Source organism: Festucalex cinctus, chromosome 2 (genome assembly GCF_051991245.1).
Source record: "Festucalex cinctus isolate MCC-2025b chromosome 2, RoL_Fcin_1.0, whole genome shotgun sequence".
NCBI lineage: Eukaryota > Metazoa > Chordata > Actinopteri > Syngnathiformes > Syngnathidae > Festucalex > Festucalex cinctus.
In genome coordinates, this window is record NC_135412.1 from 16,845,495 (window position 1) to 16,864,446 (window position 18,952).

The window sequence follows — 18,952 nt, forward strand, 5'->3', positions numbered from 1 at the left end:
AAAGTATGGTTTCAAAAGAGGGTTGTGGTTTAGAAGTGGAGTTTGGGGGTTATGGTTTCAAAGGTGTATGAAACCCTACTTTGAAACAACTTTCTTATAAGTTTACTTTCGAAACTTTGAACCCCTGACCCTTCTTTGAAACCTTACCATCCTTGAAAAACTTGATTCCAATCTTTTCCGCAACGTCAGTCTCAGGTGAGCACGATGCAGGTTTGCTTTGTATCCGATTGTACTTGACTTCCCCTGCTGGACAATGTTTAGAACTGCATCTGCTCGCGATGCACCTTTTTGTTTTTAATTGATTAATTTAAAAAACAACAACTTGAAAATCTGAATAATCTTTATAGTGACGGAGGGATAACGAGCAATTTAACAGCCACCAACATTTTGGAAAAATGAAACATTTATTTTACATTGTTTAGTTGTTTTCAACAAGTGTATCGCCTATTAACACTTTTAATGAGCCTGACACGTTTTTGTTTTTTTATGCTTGTTTTTTCCCCGAAACGTTCCTTTGGATTTTTGTGTTGTTTCAGCACCGGAGCTGTCCATCCGCATACCGCACGGCGGGCGATGCTTTCCTCCAGCGTCCCTTCCAACCCCCCCTTTCCCTCCATCCTCTCGCGATGCCCCCCTCCCCCGCCCATCGCTCCCCTCCTCCGGTCGCTGCTCTGCTCGGCAGGCTCAAAACGCTCCGTCATGGCGTCTTCCAACCACGTCCCCCCCGCCAAATGCGGCTGGTGGCCCATCTCGGCGATGGACGAGGACGGCAAAACGACGGACGGCGACGAGTGCGACGAGTCCTGCACGGCCGAGCCCAAAGCGCTCAACAAAGACCGGCTGGTTCTGTACCACTGGACGCAGTCTTTCGCCTCGCAGAAGGTAAGCTAGCTAAAAAAAATGGAGGCGCGTCTTCCTTGCTTGTATCTCAGGGTTTGTTTTGGATTCTCTCGACGTGCTCGTCTGCTGCATGTGCACGTAAAATGTTGCCTGCAAGCTGCGAGCAGCTTCCTTTCGACAGTTTTTTTGTTTGTTCTCATTTTCTGCAGCAAGGCGCTCATTTCATATAACGTGGTCAATGTTGACCGTGTGGCAACGCACGCATCACCAACCGCATCCTCCTTTGCATTTGACTTGAGTCGCTCTGACACATGACAGGCTGAATAATTGATGCACATGACGTGCAAAACAAACCCCCACCGGCCCACCCCCCTTTACAGCTGTACCCTCCTTCCACATGTGCACATGCACATTCCATCCATGAGTGCATATGCACGGGCCTTGATTTGCACTGTACTGACTCACACGTGAGTGAGTGCTGAGTGCAAAGATTTGCGTTTGCCAAATCTGGCTTGTCATGCTGGTGACTGGGGGGCCACAAACCGGTGGGAAAGTGACAAAGTACAAATACTTGGTTACTCTACTGTACTACACTTTTCAGCAGGGACGTATGGTCAGAGCAGGCAGGAGAGGCAGAGCCTGCCTGTCCCCTCCCCTGCTTCTAAAAAAAAAAAAAAAAAAAAAAAAAAAATACAAATTATTGTATTAGATAATTTTCCATTTTAGCGCTCTGATCTGAGATCTTTAATTTTGATTTTTTTTTAATCCAATGTCAATGATTTTGGTCTTAACTGTTAAATTTTTATTTTTTTTTAATAGAACTCTGTGATGCGTGCGTTGTGATGGAATCTGCAGCATTTTGGGTTGTCGAGTAGGGTTGCTAACTGTCCTGTATTAGCTGAGACGCCCCATATTTTGGGCTAAGTTGTTATGTCCCATACGGGACCTCAAAAGTCCTGTAAAATAATTCTCAATTCTTACACGAAATGCAGCAAACGGCATCTTTGCCATTTTTGGACCGTGGCTGCTCCCGTAGGTTGACAAGTGACAAGGAAGTTGCTCGTAGCCAATAAAATGAGTCGCTGGGTGCGACGTTATTTGGAGATCTTGCAAGGTAAGAGAGGCAACTTGAGAGAGAGAGAGAGAGAAGCACTTCCTGGTTTCGTCACAGCTTCATGTCGCCTACACTCACTCTAAACGCTGATCTTAATACGTCTGCAGCGAACGTATCAGCAGAAGCAATACAAGATGTATTCTTGTACGAATTATGAACAAATACTGTGAGATTTTAGCTTGCTGGCAAGTTTCGCAATCAGCACTTAACACAGCAAACCGCACTCTACAGGTGCTAGATCAGCTCAAACGGCAATGTCACGAAGCACGGCACCTGTCAGCTAATTACAGGCATCAGGCACGTGCATTTGTTGTAGCGGCTTATACTGCGTAAGTGGCTAGGTAATAATAATAATAATAATAATAATAATAATAATAATAATAATAATAACAATGTGTAGTGTTGTCCGGTCGGTTAGGAAGAGAGATCGGATAAACCTGTAAGAAAGAAAAGAAAGAAAAGTCTCCATGGAAAAAGTAAATTTGGTGAGTCACGCTACTCTTTTGCATTTCATTTTTGTTTGCAGCTGTTATTTATTTATTTTTTTTAAAGGATTAAAGAGTGTGCAAACTTTTCGAATCTAATCAGAATATACACTGATTTCACACATCATGCTCACACCACCATTGACACCGTGCCGTGCACCTGTCCCTTATTTCGGGATGAGAAAGTTGGTAACCCTCTTGTCGAGTCAATTACAATTGTACCCACTTGGCTCATGCTTTCCATGTGATTGCACTTTTAATTCTATTCCCAAAATAAACACGAGAAGCTATGCGCAGGACACCGAGCGATGAATAAGGACAAATGGGTCACTTTTCAGACTTTTCTTGATGCCAAGACGCTGTCATGGTCGAACGTTCGGGGATCAGATACAAGCATGCGTTAAGTTTGAGAAGCTGTGCCGGTGGCATGACGTGCGAGCGTGACTCGACTTTGCTGGAGAAGGCGGAAATGTATTCTCATCCTGCTCAAACAAAATGTCATGTAAGGTGGATTCAAAAAAGACACGCTGACGATGTACTGGACGGGGGAAAGATCTGTGTAGATCGGTGCAACGGTATTGGAGGGAGCATGTTAACAGATTTACACTTTCAATACTACTTGCATACGACAGCCCTTCACTTTCCTGCAAATTGTGCCGCGTCACCATGCCACAATGTACAGTCCCCTTTGCAAACGTATTGGAACGGCAAGGTCACTTTTTTTTGTTTTTGTTCTTGATGTATATTGAAGAAATTTGGGATTCAGATCAAAGGATAAATATGAGATAAAAGTTGGGAATTGCATTTTTTCTTCATGGTATTTACTGTTAACCTGGCTATAGACCCTTCCAGCTGACGTCACTGCTTAGCTTCAGCTGCGCCTCCCGGAGGGCAAACATCCCATAACAAATGAATGTAGAGAGCTTGATTTTTTGGCGAGCGTTTTCGTTAAAAGGTGGGAAATATGTCAAGTGTCACGAAAAACGTCCCGACTAGGACACTGCATTACTGCAGCTCATTCAAACCAGTCGTTTGGAGCCGCTAGCTTACAACAAAAGGGTTGTTTGTTTGGCGTTTGCTGGAATGCAAAGTGGAAGCGGAAGCTTACGGCATGTTGTTTTTGCTTGAAACAGTACGTCGATCACTACTTTCATGGTGTAAATTGTTATTCATTAAATCATTTGTGTCCGGATATACTCGTCTTGCTGTATAGCAAAGCCTTCAAGCTATCTAAGCTTGCTAGCTGCTAACAAACAGTTAACAGCTGTTAACAACACATTCCTCAGCAGAGATCAAGCCCGAGTTAGTGTTAATTGTGATAATCGTGTTAAATCGTTAATTTTTTGTTAAAAATTACTTGAATACTTATGCAAAAAGTATGAATGATCGTTTCACTAAAGATAATATGGCACATTCATCACATCTGCCTTGAATTTACAATCAGAGGTTAATATTATGACCAACTGTATATGAAAAAGAGAAAAACTACCTGATATAAAATGATCTGAGCATACCCTCGTCCTCTTTGTGGGTGCAAAGTAGTTGCGTCGTAGTTTTTCTCGCAGTCGCGCTAGCCACCGTGATCGTCTTTCACTCCTCACTGTCTTCTGCCTGGTTAAGAATCACTGCTGGCAGCCAAAAGAATGATCTCATCTCTCTTTGAGCCATTAGAGCATCCGTCGGCCGCGCACAAGTTCACCATAGCATTGGTCACTGATTTGTTAACTGTTTGACCTGTTTTCTAGCTCACACTGATTGTTTTCTAATTCACTCGCATGGCCTTCCGCTAGGGGCGCACTTCAACGTGACGTCACACTGGAAGGGATATGCGCTTCACTCAAGTGAGTTCTCCGGGGTTTGTGAACTCACAATTACCGCGAGAATTCATCTTGCGAGACCAAGGTTACTCGACTGTATGTCTTGTTTGAAGCCACCCACTTTTCAAGTCATCAGAAGTTTTGGAATAGACATGAAATGAATATGAGGTGAATAATGTTTAATATTAGGTGGCATAAGCCTTATTTGCAATAACTGTATCACGCCTGTGATGCTTTGTTTGAAATACTTTTCCAGGACTTTACTGCAGCCTCTTTCACCTTTTCTTTGTTTCTGGAGGAGGTAAAATTTATGCTCTATTGGATTAAGGTCCGGTGATTGACTTGGCCAGTCCAAGAACTTCCACTCCCCCCCCACCCCCCAAAGATGAAGACCTTGTTGCGTTGGCACTGTGTTTTGGGTCGTTGTCTTGTTCCACGATAAAAGTTTCTCCTTCTTCTGTACATTTGCCAGACAAAATGGCCTTGTAGACTTCAGAATTCATTCTGCTGCTGCTGCTGCTGTCGTGAGTTACATCCTCAAATAAGACTAATGAGCCCGTCCCAGAAGAAGCCATACAAGCCCAAGCCATGACATGGCTGCCACCATGCATCACAGGCAAACTTGTAGACTGTATTTTGGATCAGAAGCAGATCTTTGTAACCTGGCAATAGCCAATATCCATCTGGTAGTCTCCACAGTAATTTCGTCCGGAAAGGTGGGACATTCTGTACAATAATTCGAGCTGATTGGACGATGCTACATGTTTGTTTGAACCAATCACGGCCACGGGTGAAAATTTAGTATTCATTCTTGTCAAAGGAGGGAAAAGCACAAACATCTTCCCAGCTAGAAATGCACGAAGCGCCTCTCGCTGTTAAACACTCAACAAGGAAACGGTGAGTCATTCTGCGAGAACAGAATTAATTGTAGCGTCCATTCGTCCATGTTGGGTTTGTTTGTTAGCCCCTGCGTCAGCGCTGGCTTCCTGGTTTCTTCACAGTTGCATATCCCGCCCCCAAACACAATGTCGCTCTGTGATTGGTCCGAACCACTACGCCAGTTATCTGCAGGAGCGGTACAAGATGAATTCTCCGGAGTGTGTGAACTCACAAATGCCGTGAGAATTCATCTTGCGAGAGCAAGGTTAAGATCTTTGGTGGAGGTTCCAAATCTAGATGTAAATACCATGAAATAAAAGTTGGTACAGTATTCTGAATTTTTGTCAGATATCATCATTGGATCTAAAGCCAAGATGTGTTCATTATACAACAAAAACAAAGGAATTGACCTTGTTGTTCCAATTCTTTTGCAGGGGACTCTACTTGCTCAGTTGTGGATGCCTTTTATCGGCGTTGTCAAATGTAAATAATACACATACATGTCTCCATTCAAACTTGAATTGATTCAGTATTTAATTAGAAGTACAAACCCGCAGCCTGTAGGCATCTTTAACAACTCAGCCACACAGTCAAACAAGGAAACTGGGAATAATAACATTGGAAGCATTTTCATTTGTTAAATGGTCCTTCATTTACATATAGCGCGTTTCCACCTTACAAGACCCTCAAAGCGCATTACATTCGACTACTCATTCACCTCTACAATATGTTCTCGCTTTTAGGAAAACAACCATTTTTTCCCTGAAGAAATCATAAAAAAGTGAAGGTTTATTCTGCGTCTCCTAAGCAGCTGAACCAGTTGGCACGATGACGAGTGACTAACACCATTACGTAACAAAGTGTTGTTGCAAAAGTGGCAGCTTTGTCAGAAACCTCACCAAATCCTCATTCAGTCCAGTCGCTCGTTCACTGCATTTGCAATTGGCTGTAAAGTTGACAAATTTCATATTAAAGTCAAATTCAGTCCTGTGGCCTGTTTTTCCGTTTAGTACGTTTGATCCAAACCTAAAATTGAATATGAAAATCAGGCATTTTTGGTTGTTGTGGGTATGCGATTTAAACAAAAAGAATGACAAAATTCTGGCTCTGATGAGAAGGACGTGAGTTTTGGTGACTGGATGTTGCAGGTGCGTCTGGTGATCAGCGAGAAGGGTCTTGTGTGCGAGGAGAGAGACGTGAGCCTGCCGCTGCAGGAGCACAAGGAGCCGTGGTTCATGAGGCTCAACCTGGGCGAGGAGGTGCCCGTCTTCCTCCACGGCGACAACATCATCAGCGACTACAACCAGATTATCGACTACTTGGAGACCAACTTTGTGGGAGGTGAGACTTGAGGCGCATTTTGTGCGGCCAGCCGGAAGAGACTGGGAATGGTTTTTTTTTATTTCATTTTATTTTTTGTAGTCGACTTCCAAAATCCCAAATATGCAAAAATATTGGTTGGTAAATGAACCAAAATCCGGGTAGACTGTGGTTTTAAGTTGCAATGTCACTATTCACCACTAGATGGCTGGCATGTCTTAGTTGCACTTATCCTGGGTCTTACTGTACCCTGCAATGTATGATCAAAAACTAAATGTATAAACAACACATATTATGCACATTCATCCATATTTAAAGTAGAGTTTTTGTCATATATCTGGTTAGGATCCACTGCTTTGTCGTCTGTGTATACTTGAGTAGCTTTAATGAAAAATAGTGGCACCCCCCAGCATTAAAGTTGCCCATCCCTGTTTTAGAATATATGCATCTGCATTATATTGTATAAATGTGAGTGGATATGGTTGGCTGTCCATATGAGTCCCGCAGTTTCTGGCAACTAATCCAAGGCTCCAGATCAGTGGTATAGAAAATGGATGGATGAAGAATGTGTATACTGTATGTTGTATACATGCATACACTGGTGCCTCCGATCTGCTATCTTACAGTTTGTGAGGGAGGCCTGGCTTATATTATTGTCCATTCAGCCATTACGCTCTTACGTAATCTTTCTTCTGGGAGCCTCAGACCAGGAAAGATGGCCGATAACCGCACAAGTCCTCCCTCGTCTTCATTTAGTCTGCAGCCACGCATGACGAGTCACGATGTCCAGTCCACAACATCGACCAGAGACTTTTTTCATGTATTTTAAAAGATTCACAACGTTTCCTTTCTTAAAATGGCATGACGTAGGTAGGATGTTCAACCCCATCTTCTCTATACAGTGGTGCCTTCACATACAAGTTAGATTTGTTCCACGCTCGTAATGCCAAACAAGTGTACTGTATCTTAAATTATCTTTCCCCATTGAAATGACATAAATACGTTATGGCCACAAAGATTAGTAATGTGATTTTTAATAAGAAAAATAGCACTCTGTGAAATTTTTGTTTATTTTATTAATTGGATTTTCATGCCTGTGTCCTATTTTGATTATACACCAAGAAACGTGGTCTTCTTTTCATAGAGGACTGTATAAATCAGAAAATATTTACTGATGTGAGGCTGAAATCAAACTTTACCATCCATCCATTCATCCCTTTTCTTGACCGCTTATTCCTCACAAGGGTCGCGGGGGGTGCTGGCGCCTATCTCAGCTGGCTCTGGGCAGTAGGCGGGGGACACCCTGGACTGGTTGCCAACCAATCGCAGGGCACACAGAGACGAACAACCATCCACACTCACACGCACACCGAGGGACAATTCGGAGCGCCCAATTAACCTGCCATGCATGTCTTTGGAATGTGGGAGGAGACCGGAGTACCCGGAGAAGACCCACGCGGGCACGGGGAGAACATGCAAACTCCACCCAGGAAGGTCCGAGCCTGGACTCGAACCGGAGACCTCAGAACTGGGAAGCGGACGTGCTAACCACTCGACTACCGTGCCGCCCTCAAACTTTACCAATAACTAGTAATTAGAAGATTAGAAAATTGCCATTAATTTCATGCAATTTTAAGGAAATATGCTGTATTGGGCTATATGGGTCTTTCTTTAAAATTGTCACATCAAAAGTACAAGTGAGATCAGTGCTTGATATCTGTATTGGTGAGTAACTACTGAAGAGTTGAGTACTGGTACTTGGACTGATATTAGTCTGAAGAAAAAGTGTTATCGATCATCCCTAATTGTAACAATTTGAAGTTAATTAAACAAGATTTCTAAGTAATAAATCAATAATAAAAAATAATTGTCAATTAACTTGATAAAGCCATTAGTTATCATTTAATTGATGGACTTCTAGTAATAGCATTATTAAATCAAATGCACTTGACAGATCTTGATTTAATGCATCAATCCAATTTGTGCTGCTCCTTATGGTGTGGCCACCTTGGCCACCGAGGAGCAGAATAACACAAAGTCACCACTCTTCTCAGTGATTCGCCTTCATCAGCTCATGTAACAAGGCTTGCTTGGGACTGCACCAGCCTGAGTTGAACTGCCCAAACCACCTGTGACATCATTCTTACATATTTGGGTTTTCCCACACCCGCTCAGCCCGGTGCAAACCATGTTGCGTGAACTGATGAAGCCTTCTCATATGAGAGGCAAAACGTCTTCGAAGAGAAGATCAAACCAGTTGCGATCGATTCAATGCTCTGAGAATGAAATGACCTGGACCAATGAGAACATTCATAAGAATGCGTCAGTCCTGTGACTAACAAGTGGTCAGTCCAGGATGTATCCCGCCTCTCACCCTGGGTTGAGCTATATGTAAATTCAAACTGTTTCACCCGTGCTGTACTGGTTTCTCACCTGCAGACTCGGTGGCTCAGCTGATTCCCGGGGCAGACTCGCCAGTTCACGAGCGAGTGCAGCAGTACCGCCAGCTGCTGGACGGCCTCCCCATGGACGCGTACACGCACGGCTGCATCCTCCATCCGGAGCTCACCACCGACTCTATGATCCCAAAGTACGCCACTGCTGAAATACGTCGTAAGTGAAGCCAACTTGCTGCATCGCGTAGGGATGATGATGATGCGTCCTTTTTAGGGTGGACATTTTCTAGTAAATTTCTCGGTTGCAGTTAACTTGCATGCGAAATTAAGATGGGGAATTTGGGGTACTTACCAAACTGTTGCCCACAATTTCATGGATTTTTATGACTGGCTCATTTTTCCTCCAGTTTATTGTGGGTGTAATTCCACTTTCGGCCACTAGATGGTGGCAAACAAATTTGACTGACACTAAAACAAAAACAGCAACAGGAAGTAAGCCAATTCACGCTCACTTTAGTTTTTGCTTAAGAATGTTACATCCTCTCCATCCTTTTACGCCAACAGGAAGCAACAGCTGTATGTTTATTTTGCCTTTTCCCCTTTCATAAAAAATCTCTCCAAAGCCGTTTTTTTCGTATTCATTTTTGCTAGCTTGCGGGCTTACTTTGTGGATCACATCACGGAAGAAGCATCTAATTTTCAAATTAGATCAAGTATTTTATTTTTTTTTTACTCAGCTCTCCATTGGCAAACAGCCCACAGACGGGCACTGGTGCCTTGCACATGGACGTGAGACGTTAACGGGATCAAGCCACTCCAGCATTTGCATCTTGTGCTTTTGTGACCGCAGGGCATTTGGTGAACGCAGCAACGGAGCTGATGAAGTTAGACCACGAGGAACCCCAACTGACAGAACCATACCTGTCCAAGCAGAAGAAGCTCATGGTCAGTTCAGCGCATGAAGGCTTGCGTATTTATTATCGACGTGTTGTTTCGTCAATAGAATAGCTGCATGTTTTATTTTTGACGGAATACCTACGGTACAGATATAATTTAGTCAACCACTTTTCAAATATTACAAAATCTATTTCAAAGTTTGCACATCATCTGTAGCTGTCAAGCAAGATAATGCTCAGCATGTCACTATTCATGTTATTTTGTTTCATTGACCTGAGTGACCTCAATGACATCACACGTTCTTCCAGGTGGCAAAAGCTGAAGTGATCTTCGAGGTCACCACTAGTAAAGAAACGCGTCGGTTTCATTTGACAAAGGCAGAGTGATTGAGAATGGCTTGAATGATTATTTAAACCTTCTTCACCACTGTAGTTTGAGTGATGTTACATGAGGTATATTGTATCAAATGGAGACAGAATTGGGGCCCTAATTTTCATTTTAACTGCTAAGTTGATACAAAGATAGACATGGACCTTCAGATATAGTTAACAGCATCACTTACAGGACTAACTGGGTAATCAAATGGCTTTTCAGTTCCTCGGATTAATGGTACAGATGTGCCAGCGTAATATAAACCTGATGTAAGATAGCAGAGTCGTTCTGTTTTGCTAAATTACTCAAAGGATAACTCAAGCAAATAAATATTTTCTACGTAATGTATTAATGAGGAAACACTACCCACAAATCCAAAGAAGCAAGTTTGCTTCTAAGTCTGTCCTTTAGATGGTCTTTCCATCTTCTCTGTACTGGCATCCACTTGCCTAAAAATAGCTAAACCGTTCGCCATATATCTGGTAGTTTTGTCACTGCTTTCAATTCAAGTTAGTAATAGTCAGGGCCGGCGCTAGCCATTTCGTCTGGTAATAGTCAATAGACAGAACATGGTAACTTCGGATGGAGTGTCAAAAACAGAAAGAAAGAGTCCTTGCGTCCTTAAGGCATGACATGACGACAGAGCAGTAAACCTTGAAACCGGTAACCGGCCTATTCCTATTTTTGAAGTTACTTTCCATAACATGCTTGGCAGGCAAAGATCTTGGACCACGACAATGTCAACTACCTGAAGAAGATCCTGGGGGAGTTAGCCATGGTTTTAGATCAAGTGGAGGCCGAACTGGAGAAAAGGAAACTGGAGTGCCAAGGTAGGCCGGCACGACGCCCGTCCCGTCTCCGTCCCGGTGACAAACGTCGGCAACGGTACAGCACTGTTGTTTCCTCTGGCAGGTCAAAAGTGCGAGTTGTGGCTATGCGGACCTGACTTTACACTAGCCGATATCTGCCTGGGGGCCTTGCTGCACAGGCTCAAGTTCTTGGGACTTTCTAAGAAATACTGGGAGGACGGCAGTCGGCCCAACCTGCAGTCCTTTTTTCTGCGCGTGCAAAAACGCTACGCTTTCCGCAAGGTGCTGGGCGACATCCACACGACGCTCCTGTCGGCCGTCCTGCCCAACGCCTTCCGGATGGTCAAAAAGAAGCCGCCGTCCTTCTTCGGGGCCTCATTTCTTATGGGATCCCTCGGCGGGATGGGCTACTTTGCCTACTGGTTTTTAAAAAAGAAATACATGTAGTGAATGCTCTGTCGGTGTGTTCAATGTCTGTATACGTGTGATGTTTGAACTTTTCTGTAACATTTGACGACTGCAGGAAAACCGTACTGAATATAAGGAAACACCGATACTTAACCCGGGCGAGTAAAGACACAGTATATGAAAACATTCCATAAGAAGACGTTCTTTACTGCACATTTCCGGGTACTCGCGGCCTTCATCCAGCTCATTTGCTCTTGTGTTTGACCTTTGTTGAAGGCATGCAACCACGTCACTTACACAAAATACAGCGCTCTAATCAAATCACACGCACACACAGGGTTGAAGTGACCTTGGCTTGCCACGTGACTCAGAGTCATTACACTCCTAGCTGCTAAAAGCACTAAAGCAGAGGAAAATGTATCACTTACAAATCGGGGCCTGTGTCCGAAACAAAACAAAACAAAAAAAAAAAAAAAGCAGTAAAGATAGAAATGTATTTATAAAACATCTTACTTCAACGTTCTCCGAAGGTCTAAAGTGCTAGCAGTGGAGAGGAGAACTTTTCAAGCGCTTACGAGTTGTCCTCAGCGTCAGACAAAAGGAGAATACAACTTTTACATTGCAATAATTGCAATTAAATAGATGTTAAATGCTTGATTATGACTATTTTTTGTTTTAAGTACACTCTTTTGCTGTTCAACGTTTTTAACATAATCAAACCACAACTCGGTTGAAGGTTTATGTTTCCTGGTGGATTTTGTGCTGCCTGGAGGAAGACCAACAAACAAACAAAATGGCATCCCCTCTTCCACGTGTGTCTAAATGTTGGATCCCCAGCAATAATGAGCAGGACAAATGAGTGGATTGCATCCGCTGCCGCTTGTCCTCTCGTTTTTATTTGCGTTTGTTCTTCATGACAAGATCCCCGTTGAGCGAAGGCGACAATTCGTAGCAGGGAAGAGTTTTGTGAATGACGGAGTTTCACACCTTTTGAGCCACATCACATAAAACCACCACCAGACAGAAACTGCCACAAAAAGTAGGTCCAGTGGTACCTTGAGACATGAGTGAATACTTGGCAACTTTTTGGAGATACAAGACGTCATTTGGCCAATTTGTTGCTTTGACTTGCGAGTAGGACTGGATCTGATTATATTATTTTAATAAACAATTAATGAATTCATCCCTTTATTCAAATTATTTCAGATTGACAGTGCCGTAAAACCACAAACATGAATTAAGATTCCATTTATGGTTTGGTACATAACATGTCAGAAAATAGGCCAAAACGTGTTACACCATAAAACCTAATTGTCCTATTGAAGTGTGCAACAATTGATTGCGCAACAACTATTCAATTATCAAATTAGGCAGCAACTATTTCAATAATCTTTTAATTTTGAGACATTGTCCAAATCGTTGGAAATTCTTAAATTCTGCTTCTCAACTTTCTATTCTCAAATGTCTGTCGTCCTCTGTGAAAGCAGACTGATTATCTTTGAGTTGTATTAAAATAGACTTTTGCAGATATCTGATTTTACTTTGCATAAAAAACAAAACGGGAACTGAATCATAATTTATGTGCATTTTCTGCACTGTCAATTTGAAATAATGTACCATTTTTGGGATGATAATTTATTTGTATCGACACATTAAAACAATTAGTTGCAGTCCTAGATATTACAATATGTTTCTATACAGTACAACATTCAAGTTCTATTTTCAGTTTAAATAATTACAGTTGTTTTGTGGGGATACTGGAACCAATGGGGAAAAGAAAGATTATTAAAGAAATGCACATTTTGAATGAGTTACATACAAACATGTTAAAACTTGTACCTCAAGGCACCGAAAAAAATAATGATCCCATCTCAATTTACTCACAAATTTATCGAGTGTAAAAATCAAGGGTATGATTCTGCTGTATAATGGGCAACAGGTAGACAAAACATGTTTTAGTGGAAGAGCATTTCATGGCTCCGCCTGTCACTATGCGTCGCTAGCAAAGACAGGTGACCACAGATGCGTTATTAGTGGTTGGGAATCACATGACCTCTGTGACACTTTTGAGTTCCGACATTTGCAATGACATACGACTTGTGTTTGGACAAACACGCACGTTTGTTTCTCTCGCACGAGGAGCGGCGATCTCATGGCACAAATGTGGCGAGGAGGTTTTGGCCTGTGAGCAAATGAACATTTGAGTATGATCAATATTAGCTTTGGAATTACAGCTGCGATTAGAATGATTGCGGTGCGTTTTAAAACAGCATTGCACATTCGATTTGGAATCCAAGTAGGCAAAAACATCCAATGTCTGTTTTTTCTTCACACAGATTGACAAAAACATAATACGACACTCAGATTTTGCTCTCCTGTGAACTACTGAACAAATCCTTAGTTGTATTTTTGAACATCACGTTTGTGTTGATCTTTTGTTTTGGATTTGGAGTGGAATGTGCAGCGAGAATGGGAATAGAAGCAACTGTAGGATATGAAGTCCCTTTTTAAAAGGCACTCCAACTTCTATTCGAACCACAACGTTGATATTTGCAACACTCCACTGACAAAGTGCAAATGAAAAAAGTGGAAGCTATTTTGATTTTACTTCCAGGTTTCATTGTGACTCCGCCTCTCAACAAGGCCCGGAACCTTCTGCGTCACACGCACACACTCGACAAATTCTATTTGTGATTGTGGCCGTTATAACTCACAATAATATTTTTTATTTTTTTATATTTATATATATGCATTTATTTATGGTGCTTTTTATGATGTTTGTTCATAAGCCTTAATTTATTCTGTTGCCATCAATGACAAATAAATACTTAAAAAAAAAAAAAAAAAGTCCTTAATCGCATTGTTTTCATTATGGTAGTCTGTTATGAATTACTTTGCACAAATGAAATTACATGTTACATGTAAAGTCTCTTCCAATTCAACTTTTTTCATTCACATCGGTGAATCTTTACATCTTACATCATACTTTACATCTTTACATTTTAGTGACATTATGGGGACTTTGCAATCAGTCATCGCAGTGAAATTGCAAAAGACTGAACAATTCCAATACATTCAAATATTTAATATTGGCAAATGCAAGTTTGTAACAGGAAATTATTTTCTCGTCAGTCTGATGAAGCTCAGAAAGCGTCACACCAGTCAAAAATACTACTGGGCTATCATGTCACGATGCAAAACAATACAACATAACTGACCATTTCTCAAATTGTGTATGGGATATATTCCACAGAAACCCTACAATATTAATATTTTATGCTTATTTGAGCTTATAATCAAGGCCAGTGAGTCAACTATAAAAGTAATACGCAATGATTGTGAAGACAATTCTGCGAAGCCCCCCGCCCCCCACCACTTTAATATTCATCTGTTCAGAGTAATTTCATATTTGAATGATTATACGGTTTACCTTCCCTCCATTAGCCTTGTCTAAGACAAGAGGAACAGCCTACAGCCACAAAGCAAACCATATTGCCCCAAATCGCCCAAAATCCATTTTAAAAACAAACAAAAACAAAAAAAAGCCAAAGACTGATTGGCTAACATGATTTCATTTGCATTAAATATTATTATTGTCATACATTTTTTTATTTACCTTTATAAATTCTCACTTTTTTATTTATAACATTTTGACTATACCTATGAAATTACAATAAAATAAAATAAAACAAAATCTTATTTGACTTTATTCTCATAAATGGCCAATACTTTAATAACAACTTTGCTGTTTATTTGGAAATCTTTTCATCATACCTTTTTTTTTTTTTTTTTTTGTACTATTCTGTCCTTAGTGTAGGATGTTTTTTTTTTTTTTTTCCTATTTTCCATCCTCATATTTGGAGTTAATTCCTGTAAATGTTGGGGTATTATTTTTCACATTTTATGACAACTTTGTCCTACTTTGTTTTCTCAAAATTTTATTATTAGGTCTAATTTGGATTTTCTCACATAAAACTTGGACTTTATTATTGGAAATTCACATAGTTCTTGTAATATTACAAAGAGTACACTCTGTCTCGTTTTTGATAAAACATTTAGGCCTTGTTTACCTTAAAACTGTCGAGATCCTCAATCTCAAGCTTTCAACACTAAATACTCTACAATTTATTTAGTCCTCCACAAAAGCAGACTAATTATCTTTTGTGTTGTCTCAAAAAGACATTTACAAATAACAGATTTGACTTGGAAAGACAATTATTATATTCTTGGCGGGAAGAAAGCAAAATCAATTTGTGCATTTTCTACAGCACATTGCCATTTTGAAACAACCTGATTTGAAGTACAAGTATGGAAATTAAATACATTTAAAAGAAATACAATTCATTGATTAATTAAAAAAATAAGATTAACCGATTATCAAAATAATCTTAAACCAGTGGTCCTGATTTAGTTTTCTACGGTTGTGGTCTAACAGTATTTTCTGTAATTAGACAGGGCTTTGGCACCATCTTGTGGCACCTTGGTGCCATTGCAGTAAGTGTCACAGGTGCTGAGTTTGGCACTTGGGGTACATTTGTTTAAAATCTAATCATCATTTATTTGTATGGATAATGTGAGATGACTAAGAACTAGGAAATTGTTTGGGGATCATAGTTTGTGATATACCTTTTTAGGGTTTCAACAATCAATATAGACAATTATTTTAAAAAATGGTGAGGTCAATTACACACAGATTACACTATTTTCACTAATAGGGATTACTGTAGTGTTATAATCAATTAGAATTACGAGGTAATGCTGGTTCAAAGGATTAGCACATGTGCATTGTGAATGAAAAGCTACCGTACTGTCCATCGGTCATACTTTCAAACCGACTTGTAAACATCTGCGCTTATACCACACTGACAGTGCACAGTTTTCCTGTACACAATGACCTCCCGGATAACTTAAATTGGAGTGTAGTGTATCAAAACATGAGTGCGGACGCAGCTAGGTGTGCTGCTTCTGTTCTTTGAGCTGCCGCTTCGGCGGGAGTCCCGGTGACCACGGTTTAAGATACCAAAGGCGATAGGTCAAGTACCACGCCAGCAGCCCGCTCGCCGTGCCCAGCAACTTGTGAGACACGTCGTGGAAGTAAACCGAGGTGCAGATGAACATCCACACCCAGATGATGACTATGAGGTTAAGCGCCACGTACAGAAGGTTGAGGACCAACCTCGGTAGCGTGGACATACCCTCCGTCTTCAGCGAGGCCATGGGCGCCGTTTCCTCCACGATGAACAGCGCAGAGTAGGTCAGGATGAAGGCGTGCCCCGAGATGTCGTAGCCGTGCCAGTGGAAGCCGGCGCGCCTGCACTCGGCTTTGGACGCAAACTGGCCGCTCGGCACGTCCATGGAGTCGGTTTGGAAACAGGCGCCGGTCACGTCCTCGATGTAGAAGAAGGTCTCGGTGCAGGCGTACCACACGGCCGTGGCCACTGCCAGGGAGAGGAGCCGTCTGCCCAGGAAGATGGCGTTCCTGCTGAAGGCCGCGTTGGAGAGGAGGATGAAGGGAGTCAGCAGCAGCACCGTCCAACCCCACGACACCTTGACGAAATACCTGCGAGACCGACAGAAGGACGCTTATGCTCATCAAAACATTCCTCTGTAAATGCTTCAAATGTTTATCTCAACCAATGGGGAGTCGAGGCCAGAAATCCTGACTGATATACAGCGGAGACAAAAGTCTACACACCACTGTTGAAATTCCAGGTTTGGCGGCATAAAAAATGTGACCTCAATAAATTATTTCAAAACTACTCCACCATTAATGTTGTATTCAAGGATCTTTTGTCACTGTGTCTCCGGGGAGGATAATCTTAACAATTGGTTCTCGATCTTGTCAATCAATCTGCCATAACGTCATGCATGCTCGTTCCTAGCTGCGCATGCGCGCTGCGAGTGTTTGTAGCATGTAGTCGCTGAGCTTCGGATTCAGCCATATTGTTGTAGCCCCACCAATCTCACCGCATACTTTGAAAAAGATTGAGAGCCGCAAGAGGACATCCGGCTATGAAGTGAGGCCGGCTGCAGAGACTGATGAAGATGAGCTTGCACGTCCCGACATTTGATAGGCGCTTCCACTGGACAAGCAGGAAAGCTAGTAGGATGGTCTTCCGCATGCGCTTTTTTTTTTTTTTTTAAGTGACAAACGAACATTTGGCTTCGACTTTTCAAGAAGATCCTTGAATGCACCTTTAATGTGACCTAGGACTTGTCTTGTACTACCCAGCTAAAAAGTTTTTTTTTTTTTTTTTTTTTTTTTCAAAAGGGGATATAAAGACAAATGAAATCATCACCATGGCCGAAGTCATATTTTGACCAAAAAAAGAAAAAAAGAAAATGGCTTTTACATCTCAGGATGCTGGCCACCTCTCTAAAACCAGCTACATCTTTTGATAAACATTATTCAATTTTACAGCTGATATTAAATTATTAAATAGATATAAAGTAATCAGTATTTGGTTCGTTTTTTCGTGCTTTCTGAAAAAAATAGCATAACTGGGCTTTTACCAAATTGAACTCAAACGCACCTGCCACCATTTTAAAGTGCCTCTGATTACAACCGCAAAACTGTTTTGCAGCTTTAATAGGCTTTTCTTGACATTTTATTCTTCACAATTTAACTTCATGGGGGCAGCGGTGGCCCAGTGATTGTTCGCTATACACTACTGTGACGACTCAAACGCAGAATTTCGTGTACTATGTTAACATTTCAAATGAAGATGATTCTTATTTTTCCTCCCTCCACCTCAGCTGAAGGAAAATAACCGCAAAATGTAAAATGAAGGCACTGAAGAAACCCCAAACTTTCGACTAGTAGTGCATGTATATAAACATATGTGGAAAATACACCAATTATCAAAACAAAACAAAATACACAACAACAAACCACCACCCAACATCTTGAAAGTTGCTCATCTGACCTCGGCAGGCTAACAACAAACTAGCCAGCTTGAGCTCTACTCACACGTTGAGGAAATTTCTGCTGCTGCTGAAATAAGTCTGTGGCACGAGCTGGAAGTCTTTGAGAAAGGAGCCCACGACTGAAATGAGCAAAAACATCCACGGGAATTTGTGCCTGACGGCTGGTATCCTCCACAGAGTCACCAAGTTACACACGACGACGTCCACCGCCGCCATGTTGACAACCTTCGACCGGGTTGGACTTCTTCAAAGCTTTGCTAGACAAGACACGACAACGCTTACATGGCGTGTTACCGACCCCTGGTGGTGAAGAATTGAATGGCGCTTATTCACAAGTACTATACTATACAATGGACGCCCTGGGATACCCCCCAATATTTAATTTTTGTAATGTTGGGGACAGGGTTAGGGTCTCAATGAGGGTTTCAAAATGGGGTTAGGGTTTTGATAAATACGACCGAGATGACTTGGAAAGAGACATAATGTTGGTGACACACCGAATTTTAATACTGCTGACAAAAAGTAGCTGCTTTATTTCCCTTGGCTCATTTTTTTTTCCATTTCTTTATTCGTTTAACTTCAACTGAACAATACAGCGTAACGTAGTATATTGTTAAACATTATATAGATGAACAAAAACAATTCCAAAATAACAAAATATAAACAAACTTAAAATAAAACAAAACTA

General features: G+C 41.5%; 2 protein-coding genes across 2 annotated transcripts; one reads left to right on the forward strand and one right to left on the reverse strand.

Annotated features, from left to right (window-relative positions):
• The first annotated feature begins 639 nt into the window (after window positions 1-639).
• Window positions 640-14,166, forward strand: gdap1l1 (ganglioside induced differentiation associated protein 1-like 1). Its single transcript, XM_077513390.1, has 6 exons — window positions 640-882; window positions 6,284-6,476; window positions 8,895-9,068; window positions 9,702-9,796; window positions 10,836-10,950; window positions 11,033-14,166. The coding sequence occupies exons 1-6, from the start codon at window positions 700-702 to the stop codon at window positions 11,374-11,376; spliced, it is 1,104 nt and encodes a 367-aa protein (XP_077369516.1). The 5' UTR covers window positions 640-699; the 3' UTR covers window positions 11,377-14,166.
• Window positions 12,198-18,677, reverse strand: fitm2 (fat storage inducing transmembrane protein 2). The gene is made up of 2 exons (XM_077513391.1): window positions 18,308-18,677; window positions 12,198-16,897 (listed from the first exon to the last, which is right to left on the reverse strand). The coding sequence occupies exons 1-2, from the start codon at window positions 18,478-18,480 to the stop codon at window positions 16,288-16,290; spliced, it is 783 nt and encodes a 260-aa protein (XP_077369517.1). The 5' UTR covers window positions 18,481-18,677; the 3' UTR covers window positions 12,198-16,287.
• Between the last annotated feature and the right edge of the window lie 275 nt (window positions 18,678-18,952).

What these genes read in the sequence shown, in the direction of transcription:
- fitm2 (XM_077513391.1), bottom strand. Translation starts at nt 18,480, where the DNA reads ATGGCGGCGGTGGACGTCGTCGTGTGTAACTTGGTGACTCTGTGGAGG. An exon ending in AGCAGAAATTTCCTCAACGT is followed by an intron (nt 16,898 to 18,307) that starts GTGAGTAGAGCT and finishes TCGGTCTCGCAG; the next exon opens with GTATTTCGTCAAGGTGTCGT.
- gdap1l1 (XM_077513390.1), top strand. Translation starts at nt 700, where the DNA reads ATGGCGTCTTCCAACCACGTCCCCCCCGCCAAATGCGGCTGGTGGCCC. An exon ending in GGAGACCAACTTTGTGGGAG is followed by an intron (nt 6,477 to 8,894) that starts GTGAGACTTGAG and finishes TCTCACCTGCAG; the next exon opens with ACTCGGTGGCTCAGCTGATT. An exon ending in AAGGAAACTGGAGTGCCAAG is followed by an intron (nt 10,951 to 11,032) that starts GTAGGCCGGCAC and finishes TTCCTCTGGCAG; the next exon opens with GTCAAAAGTGCGAGTTGTGG.